General features: G+C 36.7%; 1 protein-coding gene across 1 annotated transcript in view; it reads left to right on the plus strand.

Moving 5' to 3' along the window:
• Window positions 1-17,157, plus strand: part of LOC103026784 (thrombospondin type-1 domain-containing protein 7A) — a 285,301-nt gene extending 268,144 nt beyond the window's left edge. Inside the window, exons 23-29 of the mRNA XM_049467814.1 lie at window positions 2,455-2,629; window positions 3,104-3,277; window positions 5,352-5,432; window positions 9,400-9,482; window positions 11,042-11,255; window positions 13,207-13,294; window positions 16,223-17,157. Coding sequence (XP_049323771.1) covers window positions 2,455-2,629; window positions 3,104-3,277; window positions 5,352-5,432; window positions 9,400-9,482; window positions 11,042-11,255; window positions 13,207-13,294; window positions 16,223-16,313 — 906 coding nt within the window. The 3' untranslated portion in view covers window positions 16,314-17,157. The remainder of the gene's footprint in view (window positions 1-2,454; window positions 2,630-3,103; window positions 3,278-5,351; window positions 5,433-9,399; window positions 9,483-11,041; window positions 11,256-13,206; window positions 13,295-16,222) is intronic.
• Window positions 17,158-21,071: the final 3,914 nt, after the last annotated feature.

Consider the following 21,071-nt stretch of genomic DNA (forward strand, 5'->3'; position numbering starts at 1 on the left):
GCTGTCTCTCTCACCACTCTCTTTCCATATCTCTCTCTCTTCCTTTTTCTGTGTCTTTCTTCAATGCTTCAATGCTTCAATGTTTTTATATAGAATACAGATGTGGGAGGATGAAGGTTCTTAATCTTATGTTAAATAGTTGTTGTTTTTTTCCATTACAAAAACCCGGATCACTTTTGTGAACCTATTTTATAGGTTCTCCTTTTGTAGCCACTTTATTTTAAATAAGGGTGTTTTAATATCTGCCATTTCTAGTCCTGCAGCCTTGGTGCAATTCCTTTGTGCAGGTGTAAATACAGTAAATACACTTGGATGCGACAGAGGGACGGGGAGGGATGTAAACAAAAGCTCGCCAGAGAAGCATTTTCTTTTTTATTTTGTTCATTATCGTTCATTATAGTTCAAGCAACCTCACGGGCCAGATTTTTTATGCTTGTAGCCTATGCATCTGGCCTAGACCATAACACAGAACCTTCTTATTGTATTTACTTTCTTGCTCTGCCCCTAACCAGTTCTGACCAGTCTGCAAAGAAAGCATTCTCACATCATTTATTCTGATGAATTTTGTTGTGCTTAAACTTTTCCTCTCTCTACTGAATGCTCTTGTTTCTTTACCCCCTGTTTCTTGTTATTGGTTTCTGTCTTGTTTTTTTTTTCGCTCCTCTTATTTCTTAATCTACTACATTTCTCAGGTCTCTACCTCTGTATCTCTGTTCTCAGATATCTTAGCTCACTGTCTCTGTGTGGGATTTACAATTGAATCTCTCTCTCTTTCTCTCTCTCTTGATAAATGGGTGTGTTTTGATGTAAAATCCTGGGTCTGCACCTCTGCTGATGGGGAGCAGCTCCAACAACTCCAGCAGCTCAGCGGAGCACTGGAGCAGAGAAAAGCTCACAAAAAGCTAAAAAAAGCTCACAAACAAAGAGCAGGAACGCAGATCCTGGAACAGAGGGAATGCACAACAGCGAGATAGATACGTGCGCTCATCTCTAGCAACGCTTTTCTCTGAGTGCTGAAGATGAGCCTGTGATATCTCTGTGATCTGCATTCCCTCTGTGCTTTAACCTGCTCATAAAAAGTCACAGCACAGTCTTTACTGTATGTGAGTGTATGAACACTAAGTGTTCTAATGTTTGTGGACAGTGCAGAATTGAGCTATTTTAAGTTCCATCCATTGCTGACACAGATGTGCAAATGGGCACCATAGATAATACCTAGCATGGGCTGGAGGGGTATAAACCCAACAGCATTGAGCTGTATTGCTGTGTAGCTGTGTTCTCTGGAATGATGGAGCTTTTTATGACCTAATATTGGGTCAGTTCGCAATAGAAAATCAACATGAGATCTCTTCTCAGACCTTCTGCCAGGCGAAACACCAAATACCATAATTGCAGGAGCCATACCCAAGTTTTATTAACAAAAAATGGGAAGTACGACTACAGGGGATGAGCATCTGACAAAATAATTAACAGAATCACTTTTCCACAAATATAAATGAGAAAAGTGCCAAAAATAACCAAACAAACAGAGCGGGAAATGGAGGTGACAGGTTGGTCTGAGCAAAATTCTCCTCTGGTGGCCATCCAGCAGACACAAATAAAGAAATATTACAATCAAGGGTCGTAACAGAGCTCTGTACACTTCTTTCAGACAGGATTTAAGAGTTTAGGAGTTTAGGATGAGGTGGGGTGGTGATCATCCAACATTGGGCCCTATCAAACTCCCTGCGCAAAGCATATTGCGATGCTCATTGCTATCTTACACCCTACCAACAGTATATTTTCACACCACGTTTCTGCGCTGTTTGAAAAGCAATAGCAGAGCTTATGAATATATCTACGCTGATGGGTGTGGTGGTCTGGAACTGAGGTGTGTTCAAGGAAATTTCAGGCATGCCACTATCTTGGCAGTGGAAACACAAGTGCGCCACTGACTGATTAAAACCCTGACAACAGTCAACAGTCGTACATCCACTTCTATCTCATACACACAAGGACATGCCGCAGCACACATACACAACTTTCACATCAACAATAAACAGAATAAAGGATAAAATATCATTGCTATTTCTCTGCTGAGAAGTGCAGAAGTGCTGCACTATTAAAATAGCAATCCGCCAAAGTCAGAGCACACCTGGCTCTTAAAAGAAAATGGCATATTACACATTGACTGGTTTATGTCATGTTACGCCAAAAACACACTCATGAATATTAAGAGAATTAGTTCTTGCCTTTTGCGCATTTCGAGCAAAGCAAAGGTGTATTTTTTGCATCCTAACAATACAAAAGAGACACAGACACACAGGGCTCATTTACTCCAGCAACACCAAGATGAATGCATTTTAATATTCTTTATTTCAGAAGAAATGATTATTATGAACATTATTGTCTCAGTACTTTTGTTTATATAGAGAATGTAATGTGTGTGTGTGTGTGTGTGTGTGTGTGTTACAGGATGTGGTGTGTGGTGAAGGACGGCGCTTCAGGAATCTGTCCTGCTTTGTGTCGGATGGGTCCAGAGACGTCCCCGGCAGTCTGGTGGAGGAGGATCTGTGTGCTGCTCTGGAACCGGCTGTAGATGGAGATAAAAACATTGTGTTGGAGGAGGGCTGTACTTTACCCTGCCCAGGTACTACTCATCTCATCACAGAGCACTGGAATATGTTCCTCTTACTGGACACTTTAATAGGAACACCTACAGTACTAACACCTTGTGCTTCTGCTCACTGTGGCCACTTTATTAGAAACACCTACCTACCACCTTGTGCTTTCACTCACTGGCCACTTTATTAGAAACATCTACCTACTGTACCTGGTGCTTCTACTCACTGGCCACTTTATTAGAAACACCTATACCTACTCTACCTGGTGCTTCTACTCACTGGCCACTTTATTAGAAACACCTACTACCACCTTGTGCTTCCACTCACTGTGGCCACTTTATTAGAAACATCTACCTACCACCTCATGCTTTCACTTACTGGCCACTTTATTAGAAACACCTATACCTACTCTACCTTGTGCTTCCACTCACTGGCCACTTTATTAGAAACAACTATACGTACTCTACTGATTGATGGTGACTCCTGGCTCCTCCTCTCAGGTGACTGTTATCTGATGGAGTGGTCTGACTGGAGTTCGTGTCAGAGTGTGTGTATGAAGGGTCAGAGGCTGGATTTCAGTGCGGTTCAGGTCCGTTCCCGCGCTGTCGTCGCTCAGGAACCAGAAAACATCGCCCAGTGTCCCGATCAGGAGTGGCAGTCCCGGCCCTGTACAGGTTAGTGACTCTTTTTGCATCTTTACTTCATAACCAAAACCTTACATTTTTAAGGAGATCATTAAAGAGAGCATTTTAGATTAATGTGCTTAATTTATGTGCTTTGGAAAAAATAAACACTAAACTGTTTTTCTGAGCTGGATTACTCTCTGAGTTAATGACAGACCAAAGTGCCTGTAAAAGCTCACTCTTCAAAAAGCCCTGTGGCTATAGAGGACCATCCTGTCTGTCTGTTTTGAGATTGTTCTGACATCTTTTTTGCTTCTTTGTGTATTGGAATCCAGTAGTCGCTGCTGCTGAAAGAAATCCTGGAGGAAACACTAAAATCTAAAATGAATTGGTCATTGATAAGTATAATTTATTCAGTCTGATGAGTCTTTAATTTATACCAAAACCAAAACAAACAAAATTGTGAAATGTTCAAACCCAAACCAATTTTTGAAACATCATCAGAGATTGATGGTAATTTATGTGCTTTGTAAAATATAAATTCTGAACTGTTTTTCTGAGCTGGATTACTCTCTGAGTTAATAACAGACCAAAATTCCTGTAAACGCTCAGTTTACAAATAGTCCCGTGGCTATAGGGAGCCTTCCTGTCTGTTTTTAACTATTTCTAACATATTTTTGCTTTGTTTTATTCTTAAAAAAGTGCAGCTGCAGCTGAAAGATAAACTAAATTAAATTAACAATGTTTAGTATAATCTTTTCTGTATTTCCTTATGTTTGTATATTTTCGGGTGCCGAATATTTGGTGGTTCTTTAATTTTGGGTCTAAAATTGTGTGTTCAATCCCTACCCAATTTTTTTGTGAGATCATTAGAGATTGATGTTGATTTTTGTGCGTTGTAAAAAATCAAAAAGTAAAATACATAGATATTGTGTTTTTAAATATTTACATTGTGAACCTGACATTATGCCTGAAAATCACAAGTTAAAATCCCAGGTTATGCTGCTTTAAATTTATAGTTTATACTTTTTCACTAATGTTTATGGTCTTCTTGTCTATTTTTTCATTTAATATACAGCAGTATACGTTTCTTTTTTTTTTTTGAGAGAGAGAGATCATTAGAAAATGATGATAATTTTTGTGCTTTGTAAAAAAGTAAAAAATAAAAAATATTGTGTTTTTAAAAATGTACATTGTGAACCTGACACTATAGCTCGTAAATTATGAACTCAAAGCCCAGGTTATGCTGCTTCATCAACAGCAGCCTGAAAAAAAAATCTAAATGTATAGATATAATATTAGAATTTTCCACTAATAATTATGGTCTTCATGGTCATTTGTTCATATATTATATACAGCTCTGGAAAGAAATTGAGACCACCTCAGTTTCTCTGATTTTGCTATTTATATATATATATATATATATATATATATTTAAGTAAAATATGCATTGTTGTTTTATTCTATAAAGTATAGACAAAATGTCTCTGTAATTTCACATAAAAATATTGTCATTTAGAGCATTTTTTTGCAGAAAATGAGAAATGGCTGAAATAACAAAAAAGATGCAGAGCTTTCAGACCTCAAATAATGCAAAGAAAACAAGTTCATATTCATAAGAGTTTAGAAATCAATATTTGGTGGAATAACCCTGGTTTTTAATCACAGTTTTTGTGTATCTTGGCATCATGTTCTCCTCCACCAGTCTTACACACTGCTTTTGGATAACTTTATGCTGCTTTACTCCTGCTGCAAAAATTCAAGCAGTTCAGTTTGGTTTGATGGCTTGTGATCATCCATCTTCCTCTTGATTATATTCCAGAGGTTTTTAATTTGGTAAAATCATTTCAGTTGGAAACTCATCTTTTTAAGTGGTCTCTTATTTTCTTCCAGAGCTGTATAAACACTCCAGCATTGAAAATACAGATTCTAGATCATGGCAGCTCTGATAACCGTGGTGTATATACAGAATAAGACTTGCACTGTGGTTCTTTATAGCCACATACATCAATATGTATGACGCTGTGTATGGTTTGTCAGGTATAAAGGGTTTTAGATCACTCAGAACCCATTTTAGTGGAGCACAGCACTTTACGTGTCCTTGGTTTCTTGTCTTGTCTTGCAGACGGCGAGTGTTTCGAGTATAAGTGGGTGAACACTCCTCGTCTGGTGTGGTGTGAGCGCTCAGACGGAATAAATGTCACAGGTACGGTACTGCTCAAGTCCTGGGAAACCAGGTCAGTGATGAAAACAGCTCGAAATGCTCCTTATTCAGCAGTCAAATGCATTGATGCGCCAACTTGTATTGTATCCCATGACATTTGCCCAATTTATCTGTCCAATTGTCTCACATAGACTAGCACATGCCTCCTCTGATACATGTGAGGTCAGACTCCTCCTCTTTTGCAACTGCTGCAGATGCAGCATTACTGAGTAGCATCACAGCGCTAACTGATTTGGTTCTGATACACCCTAGGAGTGATGAGGGAGGAGAGCGCCACCTACTGTTACCACCCAGAGAGAGAGAGCAAGGGCAATTGTGCTCTCTCAGGGCTCTGGCAGCTGATGGCAAGCTGCATGACCAGCGATCTCCCAATCAATACTTCACTTGAACTTCAACAAGTGTTTCCAAGCCCCAACTACTGAAGTAGCATTTCATGTCCAATGTACTATTTTCATTGCTATCCCATAACTTTTGGCATAGATGGCATCAAAATGACCAATCAAAATCAATCTGCTTCTTTCGGTCCAATTATTTGTGTCCCCTCTTAAAGTCTATCAGCTTGTCAAGTTCCTCTGGTGAGACGCGCAGAAGTGCTACGCTTTTAAGATACAAACGCGCCAAAGTCAGAGCTCATCTGTCTCTTAAAGGGAATGACAACTGACACACTGATTGGTTTATTTCATGTAACACCCAAAAACAAACCCATGATCATTTACAAATCTGTCTAAGACTATTCTAACTGGTCAGATTACCTCATTTATTTATTTTTATTATTATTTTATTTAAGGACTCTTATTCTATAGATTATATATCAACAATTACTTAAAAAACAACGCCAACTGTAATGTAATGTATGTATGGGACCACCAGCCAGCAGTTCAGTTCAGGTTAAGAGCTTTTAAAATGTTCACTCCTGTATCTGAAGTGTGAGACGGCTTTCAATAAGTGCACTTCTTTCACTGCTGTCTGTTGATCAGTGTGCACTGATACTGAAAGAAACTCCTCTAGACTGCTATACCCACTTTAAAAAAGCAACAAGTGCCCACAAAAGAGTGAATTATCTCTTATACTACACTGAATCTTTCCAACATGGAGAAAAAGATAGATTTATCTTCTTTGAAAAAAGGTCTGTGTGGGAATTTGGTCCATTCCAAACCACAATACGGACATTTTGGCTCAGTCTCACATGTAGTCCCACTTTATCCATCAATAAATAACTTTTCTATACCAACATTATATAGCTAGTGGACATCAGGCCACTTTAATTGTATTCTTTCACCAGTACTGTTGTTTAATGGTCCGGACCCCACATGAGATAAATACTTGATAAGTACTTGCCAGACTACTAACAAAACTGCTTGCTTGCCTTCATCCCAATCTACTAACTAATAAAATACCTAATTACCTCCCTAGCAAACAACTGAACTACCTAAGTACCTGCCTATCAAACTATCTACCTACCTATCTGTCTACCAAACTAACAACCAACCTATTTACCTATCTACCAAATTACTTGCCAAACTACCGGCAAAATCACTTGCTTACCTACATCCCAACCTACTAAACTACCCGATTACTACTTACCTGCCTGCCAGACTACCTACCAACTAATCCACCTACCTACCAAACTGTCTACTGATTTGCATACCAAGCAACCTACTTATCTGTCCCCTTTAACTACCAAACTACTGATCTACCTGATTATCTCCCTATTAACCTACCTATTTACCTACCTTCCAAACTACTTTCCAAACTACTGGCAAAATCACTTGCTTACCTACATCCCAACCTACCAAACTACTGAGCTACCTGATTACCTCCGTATCAATCTACTTACTTACCTGCCTGCCAAACTACTTACTAACTGAACTACCTACTGACCAAACGACCTACTTATCTGTCTACCAAACTACCAACCTACCAAATTACTTGCCAAACTACACACTAAACTACTTGCCTGCCTATATCCCAAAATACCAAAGTAATAAACTACCTAATTACCTCCCTATCAACCTACCTACTTACACACCTACCTGCCAAACAACCTACCAACTGAACTACCTACTGACCAAACCAACAACCAACTTACCTACGAAACCACCTACCTATCCACCACTCTAACTACCAAACTGCTGAATTACCTAAATTCCTGCCTACCAAACTACCTCCTTACATGTCTACCAAACTTCCAACCTACCAATTTACCTTTCTATCACACTACTTGCCAAACTACCAGCAAAACTATTTGCTTACCTACATTCCAACCTACCAAACTACTGAACTACCTGATTACCTCTCTATCAACCTGCCAACCTACTTATCTACCACTCTAACTACCAAACTGCTGAACTACCTAAATTCCTGCCTACCAAACTACCTCTTTACATGTCTACCAAACTATCAACCTACCTATTTACCTACCTACCAAACTGCTTTCCAAACTACCTACCAACTGAACTACCTACCAACCAAACTACTTGCGTACCTGTCTACCAAACTATCAACCTACCTATTTACCTATTTACCAAATTGCTTGCGAAACTACCAGCAAAACTACTTACTTACCTACATCTCAACCTACCAAACTACTGAACTGCCTGATTACCTACCTGTCAACCTGCCAACCTACGTATCTACCCCTCTAACTACCAAACTGCTGAACTACCTAAATTCCTGCTTGTCAAATTACCTCCTTATATGTCTACCAAACTACCAACCTACCTGTTTAGCTGCCTACCAAACTGCTTGCCAAACTACCTACCAACTGAACTACCTACCAACCTAACTACTTACTTACCTGTCTACTTTCCTGTCTATTTCTACTTTCCTGCCTGCCAAACTACCTACCAAACTGTCTACTGACTTACATACGAAGCAACCTACTTATCTACCCCTCTAACTACCAAACTGCTGAACTACCTAAATTCCTGCCTATCAAACTACCTCCCTACATGTCTACCAAACGACCTATTTACCTTCCTTCCAAACTGCTTGCCAAACTACCTACCAACTGAACTACCTACCGACCAAACTACTTACTTACCTGTCTACCAAACTATAAACCTACTTATTTACCTACATCTCAACCTACCAAACTACTTGCTTACCTGTCTAACAAACTACCAACCTACTTACTTACCTACGTCTAAACCTACCAAACTACTGAACTACCTGATTACCTCTGTATAAACCAACCTACATACCAACTAAACCACCTACGTACCTGTCTACTAACCTACCTATCTACTAACTTATATGTCTAAAATTGTTCATGTTGTTAAGAGTATCCTAAAACTATAAGTGAGATCCTGGGAAATGGAGCTAATGAGCCATTAAAATTGCATATTTTAGCTACTGATTCATTAATTTATTCATTAATTCGTACTGAAAGGCTTGTAATTTGTCTTGTGTTGGAGCCAAATGTTCACAGCAATAGATTTATTTTAATGCTTTGCCCTGAACTCTGGGTAAAGTCAGGTGATATAGCACGTCATGTGCGTGTAATAGGAGTAGTTTTATGCTAAGTCAGGGAGCCGCATGGTGTTCTGATCGTGTCGTTGTGCTGTGGACTGAATTAAGATATCCGGATAAAGAAAAAGTGGACAGAAGATGCACGTCTGTTGGATTACTTTGTTTTACTTTGTTTTCGACAAATAAAGTCTAGAGTTAAAATGTGGATTTGTGTGGATTAGGTAGACAGGCTACCGGCTAAAAAAGTCAGCTATGCATCTCTTTTTACTTTCACTCTGGAAAAGTTATGGAAAATTAATGGAAAGTAGCACTAAAACTAAATTTTACACAATCAGCATTTTCATATTAATGCGTAGTGAGAAAATGCATCACTTTAAACATCACTCTCCTGCCTGTACTGGATTAAAACCTGTGAGCAGTAAATCTGTAAAGAGTTCTGCTGTGATTCATTACCTGTTCTCTGCTCTTTGACCTGCAGGAGGCTGCCCACCCACAAGCCTGCCTGGAACAGAGGGGACCTGTGACCCACCGTGTGATCAGCCTCGCTCCTTCTGCTCTGAGGTGGGTGCAGGATAGACAGAGTTTTACTTGATTTAGTACCATAAAAGAACCGACTGTGATTTACATACGAAATAATATTTAATATTAAAAGAGAGAAGAATATGTGTAAATTAATACAGTATATTCTTTTGTATTTGCTAAATGAGTACCAATTGGTACATTTGGCAGTGTGGGCAGTGTGCCAAGTCCTGCTGGAAAATGAAATCTGCATCTCCATAAAAGTTAAGGTCAGCAGAGGGAAGCATGAAGTGCTGTAAGATTTTGTGGGAAAACAAAACTGCACTGACTTTAGACTTGATAATAAAACACAGTGGATCAACACCAGCAGATGATCAGCATGTCTCTCCAAACCATCACTGATCATCAGTACATTTTACATTTCATTTGTAAATCAAGGGAGCAGAGTCTGGAGGAAGAGTGGAGAGACACACAGTCCAAACTGCTTGAGGTCTAGTGTGAAGTTTCCACCAATCAGTGATGAAAAACCTTACAGCACTTCATACTTCCCTCTGCTGACAATTTTATGGAGGTGTGGATTTCATTTTCCAGCAGGACTTGGCACACTGCCCACACTGCCAAAAGTACCAATTGTTGTTATAATATATTAAAATAGTCTAAGACACTGATTTTTTTTACTATTTAAGACTTATGGTTTATGTTAATACTGTATAAATGGCTGGTGTAGAAAATAAATAAATAATCAAATGTTTATTAAAAATAAAATTAGATTAATTTGTTTACTGATTTAATCAGTGATTAAATGATGTACATTTACGTATTAAAACATATAAAATAAATATTTTAAATTGACATTCTATATTGTTTACCTCTATTATGTATGATTGTTACAATTTATAATTTTTGATTTGTATTATTTATAATTTAATTAATAACCATTATTAAACATTTTTACAAACCCTTTATGTGGGTAGTCTAGTCCCAAAAAATCTGAATTAAGTTTATAAGTTTAATTTTGTTTTACTTTTTACTGAACAAAAAGAACATAAAAATCTATTAAAATACGGAACAGGAAAAAAATAACAGAGAAAAAAAATTACAGCAAATTGTAAAATAAAATGCTGCATATATACAACTCTGGAATAAAATAAGAGACCACTTTAAAATGATGAATTTCTTTGATTTTACCAAATTGAAAATCTCTGGAATATAATCAAGAGGAAGATGGATGATCACAAGCCATCAAACCAAACTGAACTGCTTGAATTTTTGCACCAGTAGTAAAGGCATAAAGTTATCCAAAAGTAGTGTGTAAGACTGGTGGAGGAGAACATGCCAAGATGCGTGAAAACTGTGATTAAAAACAGGGTTATTCCATCAAATATTGATTTCTGAACTGTTAAAACTTTATGAATATGAACTTGTTTTCTTTGCATTATTTGAGGTCTGAAAGCTCTGCATCTTTTTTGTTATTTCAGCCATTTCTCATTTTCTGCAAATAAATGCTCTAAAGTACAATGTACAATGTATTGAGTCTCTGAAGCTGTGTCTGTGTTTGATGAGGCGAGTGCTGAAGTGTGTGTCTCTGCTGCCCCCTGCAGGAAGCTCTGTGTGTGTGTGAGGAGGGCTACACTGAGGTGGTGACTCCGGAGGGTCTGCTGGAGCAGTGTGCTGAGATTCCTGTGCTGGAGATTCCCACTGCAGGAGACAGGAACTCCGACGTGAAGACCAGCCGTGCCGTGGACCCCACCGCCCCCACCACAGGGCAGCCGGGACGCCCCGGACGCACCTGGTACCTGCAGCCCTTCGGACCTGGTAATATATCTGCCTCATGCCCATATGCACCAGTATTACAGTTCATATTGTCTTTATTTCAGCCTTAGAGAGACACTAATATCCTTTTTCTGCTTTATAAGAACATGTTTAAATACAGTAGAGGCCAAAAGTTTGGACACACCTTTTTTCTCTTTTTCAATGCTTTAATTCTTTATTTTCATGACTATTTACATTGTAGATTCTCACTGAAGGCATCAAAACTATGAATGAACACATGGAGTTTTATGTACTTAATAAAAAAAGGTGAAATAACTTAAACATGTTTTATATTCTAGTTTCTTCAAAATAGCCACCCTTTGCCCTGATTACTGCTTTGCACACTCTTGGCATCATTCTCTCAATGAGCTTATGTATGTTTTAATAATACTGGCATCTATTAAAATAACAGTAGTAGTATCCATGCTGTAGCCTAATTTAATTCTGTACATTTTTGTCTTTTGGAGTTAGCAGTGTGTGGTACAGTTTGTCTGGATTTAATTGGGATTTATTTAAAGACTAGAGACATTTAAATATATACACTTAAACAGCTTGAAAATAAGAATTAAAATAAAAATATTTAGAGGAAATTATTTTTTTTATTTAACGTATTACATTTATCATATCACAAAACTTAATAAACAACCAAAACAACAAACAATTTTAACATCGTATTCAATGTCCCTGGATATACTAATGAGTATAACATTTTCTCCTATCCAAAAATATCTATATACAGCTCTATAAAAAAAACAAGAGACCACTTTAGTTTCTGGATCAGTTTCTCTGATTTTGCTATTTATAGGTTTACGTTTGAGTAAAGTGAACATTGTTGTTTTATTCTATAAACTACAGACAACATTTCTCCCAAATTCCAAATAAAAATATTGTCATTTAGAGCATTTATTTGCAGAAAATGAGAAATGTCTGAAATAATAAAAAAGATGCAGAGCTTTCAGACCTCAAATAATGCAAAGAAAACAAGTTCATATTCATAAAGTTTTAAGAGTTCAGAAATCAATATTTGGTGGAATAACCCTGGTTTTAATTTAGTTTTTGATTTTACATGCATCTTGACATCATGTTCTCCTCCACCAGTCTTACACACTGCTTTTGGATAACTTTATGCCTTTACTCCTGGTGAAAAATTCAAGCAGTTCAGCTTGGTTTGATGGCTCGTGATTTCAATTTGGTAAAATCAAAGAAACTCATCATTTTTAAGTGCTCACTTATATAATTGGACATGCAAATGTAATGGCATATGAAGCTGATTATTTTCCATATTTTCCACAATTGGTAAATACAGAAAATAAAATTAAACGTACAGGAAAAAATATAATATAATATAATATAATATAATATAATATAATATAATATAATATAATATAAAATAATTACAATATACAGATGATCTAAATTCTGCTTGGCATCTCTGCCTGCCCTACCTCCTCCAGTGCACTTAGTATATATAACATATAATTAATAACAATAATTAAATAAAAATTAAAATAATAAATTAGCATATAATTAGTCAATCAAGGGTATTAAAAACAGTTCTGCTTTTGTTGAAGTAACTGTCTCTACTGTCCAGAGAAAACTTTCTACTAGATTTCGGAACATTGCTTTGGGGATTTGATTGTGTTCATTGAGAAGAGTGTTAGTGAGGTCAGGCTGTTAAATGATTAGCACCCCTCCTTATTACTAACTAGTTTTTAGGCATTTACTGAAGTTCTGCATTATATTTGTGTGTGTGTGTGTGTGTGTGTGTGTTGGTGCTTTAGAGGAAACTTAATAAAAGATTAAATATATAAAAGAAGTTCATCAGATCATCAGAATCAGTTTCATATGGCAGCAGATGAAAGACAGACTAAGGGCTGTGTTGTGTTTTATTGGGTCAGAGGTCAGATTTCCTGTGAAAAGCTCTGACGTTATTGCCTCTGTTGTTTTTTTACAGATGGTAAACTGAAGACCTGGGTGTACGGCGTGGCCGCCGGAGCCTTCGTCCTGCTGGTCTTTATAGTCTCCATGATCTACCTAGCATGGTAAGAGCACTGACATATATATGTGATCATCATCATCATCATCAATATTATTATTTATCATTATCATCATCAATATTATTATTTTTACTATCATCATTATTATTTTTATTGTTTTATTATCACTATTAGTATGGGTGTAAATATCTGATCTCTGAAATGATTCAGTTTAATTCTGATATTTAAATAGTAAATATCACCAACATTAAAATCACTTACATTATTTTGGTACAATTAAAAATTTCAGTCATTAATTATAAAATATACTAAACACTAAAGTTAATTTACTGATTTTCAAAACTATTTGAAACTCGAAACTACATAGTTTATTGATAATTATATATAATACCTATAAGAAATTAACATATAACACATTAAATTATAATCGTAATTTTATTGCAGTACAATTAAAACAAAAGTTTAAAAACTGTGTTTATTGTCCATGAATCTCTTTAACACGGTTCTGTTGCACTTTTATTTTGCATATTTTATAGAAATGGAAGATGTAACATATTGGTATTTATGTTTACTTATTGCATTCTGCACATATTTTAATTGGTTTACTGTTTTTTTTTGTAGATCAATTAAAAGTCAGATTAGACGTTATTGGGTTCATAATCATGTCTAATTTATTATATAATCATGTAATAACTCAATTAGATATTTAAAAAAAGTAATATTTGGTTTTTATATCAACTTTTTGTTTTTCTATTCATTATTTTTGTAATATCTAAAAATTTAATTCTTTTTTAATATTAGATAAAAAAAAAGACAAATTATTTTTAACACTATAGTTTTAGTCAACATACACATTATTGACACGTACAATAATTAGCAACTGAATCAAATAATACTTTAAATAACAAAACAATAAAAATATTGTTACACCCCTACTAACCATCATCATCATTACCATCATTATCATCATCTTTATTTGTCACTCATTCTTTCATTTTGTTTTGTTTCATTTTTCCTCACCCACACTTCCTTATTTGGTTATCTCCCTCACCTCCACCTCCACCTCCATCTCCACCTGCACCTCCATCTCCATCTCCTCCTCCACCTGTGTGAGCAGCAGTTACTGTACCGTGCGGCGTTCTCTGGGGACGCCTGACTCCGCCCCCTGCACTGTAGCATGGATGGGCCAGGAGGTCCACGAGCTCACCTACACCTGCCCCGAGTGCCAGCAGTCTCAGTCCAGTGCCAGTTAGGGGGTCACTTCTGACCTCCTGACCTTTCACCCCAGTGCCCCGCCCCTCTGCCTGAGCCCGTGTGCCTCCTGCTCTGCCAGGCTGCTGCTGCTGGAGCTTGTGAAGCCTGCAGAGATACTCTACAGGCCCTCAGGGAGCACAGCACTGTTGGTACAACATCCGTCACAACTGATTAAATATTAAATATTATATATTAAATATTTAATATATAAGGGAATGTGAACATTTTTATACATTATACAGGTGTGTTAGATCTGAGATCTCCAGATTGGTAAATCAAAATCGAAATTAATTTATATAGAGCTTTTTACAGCTGATGTCGTCACAAAGCAGCTTCACAGAAATGTGATCACAGGACAGAGAACAAGGCAAAACATTACACATACAATACAGAACTCCAGTGAGCAACGAAGGCAAAAAAAAGAGAAAAAGAGGAGGAGGAAGAAACCTTGGGAGGACCAAGGCTTACATACAGCTCCGGGAAAAAATAAATAAATAAGAGACCACATAATGGTGAGTTTCTTTGATTTTACCAAATTGAAAACTATATATATATATATATATATATATATATATATATATATATATATATATATATATATATATATATATATATATGAACAATGGATGTGATATTAAATTATAAGTGCTTCAGCCACTTGATGAACTGGCGAGGATGTGGCTGTATCTTAGGTAGTGCTCAGATTTCTTCCTTAAAGGGAATTAACTAAGTTTCAGGAGGAGGAACAAGTCTGAAACAACTCCCCTTTCCAATTTAACATCCTATAAATCCCCTGGAATTTCTTTTATGTGTCCTGACTGAGACTTTTAGTTTCTTTGATTTTACCAAATTAAAAACCTCTGGAATATAATCAAGAGGAAGATGGATGATCACAAGCCATCAAACCAAACTGAACTGCTTGTATTTTTGCACCAGGGGTAAAGGCATAAAGTTATCCAAAAGCAGTGTGTAAGACCGGTGGAGGAGAACATGCCAAAATGTATGAAAACTGTGATTAAAAAACAGGTTTATTCCACCAAATATTGATTTCTGAACTCTTAAAACTTTATGAATATGAACTTGTTTTCTTTGCATTATTTGAGGTCTGAAAATTTTGGCATCTTTTTTGTTTTTTCAGCCATTTCTCATTTTTTTGCAAATAAATGCTCTAAATGACAATATTTTTATTCGGAATTTGGGAGAAATGTTGTCTGTAGTTTATAGAATAAAACAACAATGTTCATTTTACTCAAACATATACTTATAAATAGCAAAATCAGAGAAACTGATTCAGAAACTGAAGTGGTCTCTTCATTTTTTTCAGAGCTGTACCCCTAATATTATTACATGTACTATTAAGACTAATATATAAATGGTGTCCGATCCTCCTCCGAGCAGGCTACTTGTAAATGAATGATAAAAGATCATTATATATAGATCCACATATATTCAGTATATTCAGGTGAATAGCCACGCCAGCAATGGAAGCAGTTAGATAATTCTCAATTCTCTAAAAGTCAGGGTTCATGTAAAATAGTCTGAGACTGTTGGCATAAAGAGAGTAGAGGCTGTCATTGCAGCAATTACAGGGTACAAGTTTAAAATAAGATTTCAAGGGGTTTAATGTGTCTACAAGCTTTAAAACATGTCGTTTATTTTAAAAATGTCTTCATTTTAATATTAATACTTTTTTATTATTATTCTTTTCTTTATCTTCAGCAAAAAGCCAAAGAAACCCCAGCGAAGACAAACCAACAACAACAGGCTGAAGCCCCTCACTCTGGCCTACGATGGCGATGCTGACATGTAGCCCTGCTCGGGAAGACCACCAACACACACAATCAAACACACACACACACACACACACACACTCTCTCACGTTGAGCAATGCCTAACTCTTACAGATCTCTTCTGGATTCTGGAGCCCTTCTCATCATCATCTGCCTGAATAGCTGAATAACTTTACTAGCTGAAGGTCCTTGTTGTTGTTTTTTATCTATATCTCTTCTTTTGTTACAGCAGAGCCTTCACCACTCCCGCTCACAACGGGAGGACGCCTTTTTTTACGTTATTCTTACGTTATCTGCTTGTCTGAGAAGGTCCATCCTCTCAGAACTGATCAGCCTGGTGACGAATGTTACCCAACATTTTCTCAGCTGACGATTTTTATTATTATCAAGGCCAAGGGAGGACGAAGGAATCGAGTAAAGGCCAAAATATTAAAAACATATATAAAAAAACAAGAATACAGGACTACACAGTATTTCCAAACATTCTAACGGACTTGTCTTTCTTCTTGCGAGCTCCCGGGCAGCAGCCTTTCTATGGAAGGTGAAAGCGTAGAGGAACCCAATCGCTCTCCTGGAAGTACTGCCTCTCTCCTCCTCTCCTCGTTCCAGGCACTATTGCACTATATTAGTGCAGCATGATATGCACTTCAGTCAGGGTTTGCCGCTGAACTTCGGCAGGAACGTGCTCAGCCGGGCTGTCGAGAAAGAAAATAAGAAGAAAAAAATGGAAATAAAAAGAGAAGATGAGAGAAAAACAGAAAAAAAGAGTAAAAATGTGGTTGGGACGTCGGTCGTACTTCAAAGCCGAAGTTTTTCTCATTTGCTTGATCTGTTTTATTTTCTCTCTCTGTTGGGATTTTTACAGTCACGGTTGTATAGGTTGTCTGACGTGTCTTTCTTTCTGCTCATCTCTCTCTGTATGGGTGTGTATTTTCTATCCACGCTCCTAAAAACAAAGGTTCTGAAATGGTTCTTGGCCTGGAGGTATGGTTGAGTATGGTTTGAGGGTGTTGAAGGATACTCTTGCATTAATAGAGACTCCAGGACCATTTATTTTTTGTGTAAAATCAACTAAAAATAACCGTAAGTTTTATTATTCAGATGTGAATAATAATTAATACTTAATGTGAATCCAAAAAAAAAAAAATCTGAGTTTAGTTGTGAATGGCACAGATACCTCAAATTGTTCAAGTTAAATCCAGAAGACACGTCAAAGGACTTCATCTGGCAGCTTTAGGTTGGCAACACTGTAAAACAAAACTACCTATAGGATCTACTCTACTATTGGATCTACTCTACTAAAAGGAATAAGGTAAAACCTATCCAACATCTCTCAATATTATTTACTAGGGGTGTGACGAGATAACGTGCCACAAGATCTCGCGAGATTAAATGTGACGATATTTCTCGTCAAGCTTAAACCTGTCTCGCGGGAGAAAAAAAAAAACAGTTTAATGTGGACTTTTTAAGAGGGATCTGGCAACCCAGTAGCAGCGAGTGTGAGAGCAGCTCTCAGCAGAAGAGGAAAATTCGGGCATTTGTATAGAACAGAGGTCACTAATGGGCGTTACAAACCCAAACGTTGCCCAAACGTTGTACTGAGAAGGATTTAATTGTGCGGCACAGTAAACTCGCAGACCAATCACGTGTGGGGTAAGATCACCAAACGCTCTCTTCAGTCAATCCGATCTGTGCAGACGTGGTAAGGGAAAAATAAATAAATAAACACACCGCTCCTCACGCGGGATCAAACCCGTGTTGTCAGGGTCGCGGTACCGCGGCCGTGAAAAAACGCCTTTATAAGGAGATGGGGAGCCCGAGAACGGGTGGAAAAACGAGAACGGGCGGAAACTAGTCACGCCGAGCGCGACAGAGAGACAGGGGATAAATGTAAACAAAATCTGTCCAGAGAGGCATTTCTTCTTCTTCTTCTTCTTCTTCTTCTTCTTCTATATTTTTACATCATTCAGTGCAAACAACCTTACAGGATATAGCACTTAATTATTTATTATTATTTGGCATAGAAGATGCTTCTGCTACTTTTAAGTTGATTGTCTGGCTGCATTTTGGCTCCAGTGAAAACAATAAACAGTAACAGAGTGACCAACAAGATATAAAACATATGTAAATACTGTAAATAAATCCTACATGTGACTGTTTCATAGACAGGTGTACTAATCCCTTAGCTACTGTATTTAAAAAAATGTTCTGTCTCTGTTTGCACTTCAAGCATAGTCTTAATCTAACTGGTTATGGTTATGCATAGTTAAATTACAAGATATTTAGGAGAAAAAACACAAACCATAGTCTTAATATGACTAGTTGTGGTTTGTACTTATTTTTTGCATTATATAAGACCTATAAAATTCTAGGTTATTTTTATGTTTTATTCTTATTTCTATTCCTTATGGAATCAATGTGTGAGAGAAACCAGTCTGTTAAGTTTGCAGTATATGATTTTGTTCAAAAAAAAAAAAAAGTTTTCTTTAAAATTTAATTTTTAAATCTCGTCTCGTTATCGTGAACCCAATATCGTGTCTCGTCTCGTCTTGTGGTATTAGTGTCTCGTCACACCCCTACTATTTACTTTATTCTAGATAGGAGTTTTATTATTCTCTAGCTACAATTAAATAATCGGTTCCCTTTAATATAGTCCTTAATTATCTCTTCCCCATGTATTTAGAGCTTGTTCCCCTGTTTTAACATGATGTCAAATAAGGGGCTCTCTAGGTTACATAAACCACCCTCCAAATTTTTTTTTTACAGTGAAGACATTGTATAGCTTATAGCCTACTTACGTGTTTGTATCAAGTAGCTGCTAATTTTTTTACACTAAACTTTCATTGTCATCACGTTTATTTGGAGATGAAAGCGGTGCGAAAATCAAGTAGCCACTCCCATCTAGGTCATTTATGATATTTTTATTCTGGTTGGCACTGGTTTATCAGGTTTGTAAACAGAATATTTAATATTAAATAGAGAGTTTAATATTCTGTTTTGTATTTTTAAGAAATCCATTTTTGCTTTTACGTTCATTGGCTGCTGGAAATAAACCCCGCCAATAAAGGTCATTTCACTCGCTCACGTCAGCAGAAGCCTAAGTTGTTTTTCTGCCATGTCGCTATAATTAAAACCTTCTTGCTTTTTTATACTGTATATAAGAGAGAAGAATCAAACTAAGACACTAAGAGGTCCTATTTAAGTGATCTATAGGCGAGCTGCTTGATTTAAGGCGTTTTAATATGTCTTTGCTATCGTAACGTCTGGAAAAGTACACCTTGCATGGCTCAAATGCTCATCTACTAATCTACTAATTCTCTTAATTAATCATGGGTGTGTTTTGGGCGTGACGTTCAAAAATAAGCCAATCAGCATTTCACTTATCATTCCCTTTAAGGGTCAAATGTGATCTGACTTTGGCAGATTGCTATTTTAGGGGCGCAGCTACCTGCATGTGTCCAATGTTTCTCAGCAGAAAAAAAACTGACCTGGTTGTTCATACATTTATTCTGTTTATTGTTGATGTAAATGTACTGCCAAGATAGCAATGAACGTCTGAGTGTTGACATCTGCCTAGGTTGTGTTCAGTCAGTGGCACGCCTGCGATTTTCGTTGCCAAGATAGCAATACTTTAGAAATTTACTTGAACACATCTCACATATCGGCATAGATATATTTACAAGCACTGTTGCTATTAATACGACACAGACAGAAGGCTTGAAAATAGACTGTTGGCGAGGTGTAAGATGAGCATGCAATGAGCATCGTGACGTGCCATGTGTAGGATGTAAGATAGGACCCACAGTGTCACTGATGTGAAGCACCAAAACCTATTTTTAAGTGCTGTTAGCACCCCCTTGTGGAGAGTTTTCTGCCTGCTAAACGTGTATGAGTGAATGAGTGAGTTATGAACCAGGCCTATTATATTTTTCAAGAAAGAAAAAGAAAATTGAGAGGAGGTCTGCTGGTGTGCCATGCTTATTAATAGCCCACTATAAAGAACCATTCTTCACCGCCTTTGTTTTTAAGCGTGTTCGGGTTTCCATTTCGAGCTGTTCTAAGGTTATTTGTTGAGATGCACTTGTGAGGAGTAAAAAAATAAAGTTTGTGCGAGGCTGAAGATATTTTGTGTAAGGTCCCAAAGCCCCACGTACTGTATATGAGTTGTACTTGCGTTCGTTTCATGTGAAGACCAGCAGTTTCTGCCTTACTGTTGAACGAAAAGTATGGAAAACATTTTTTTTTATTTTATAAAATCTGAATATTAATTATAATGCGGGTGATTATAATTGATCTAACATGTTATTGCCAATTGCTCATAGAACTGGACAGATTCAGTGCATATCACTAGTATTAGCTCTTAAAAAAATTGGCCTGATTATCTTTCTTAAATTTTAGTAATTTATAATAACTATAAAAATGATATTCTAGTCATATTTCTATATTCTAGAGTATGATCATGACAAATGCAGTCAAAAAACTAGAATAAAGACACTTGTTTTAGGTTGTTTTTTTTGTTTGTTTGTTTTTTTTGGTGCTGTTACCACAACAGATAATGAAATAGCAATTAGCGGCATTTTAAAAAAATGTAAATTATATGCAGATTGCACCTAATTGCTACTTTATAAGGTAATTGCTACTGAATCTACTGAATATTATATACAAAGTAACTCTATGTAAGAGCCAATTTAATGAGAATATAATATTAAAGACATTTAGATGTATAAAATATGTAAATCTTGAAGTTTTAAGTTTTTAATATTTTGGTTTCATTTTTC

Source organism: Astyanax mexicanus, chromosome 1 (genome assembly GCF_023375975.1).
Source record: "Astyanax mexicanus isolate ESR-SI-001 chromosome 1, AstMex3_surface, whole genome shotgun sequence".
In the NCBI taxonomy this organism is placed as follows: domain Eukaryota; kingdom Metazoa; phylum Chordata; class Actinopteri; order Characiformes; family Acestrorhamphidae; genus Astyanax; species Astyanax mexicanus.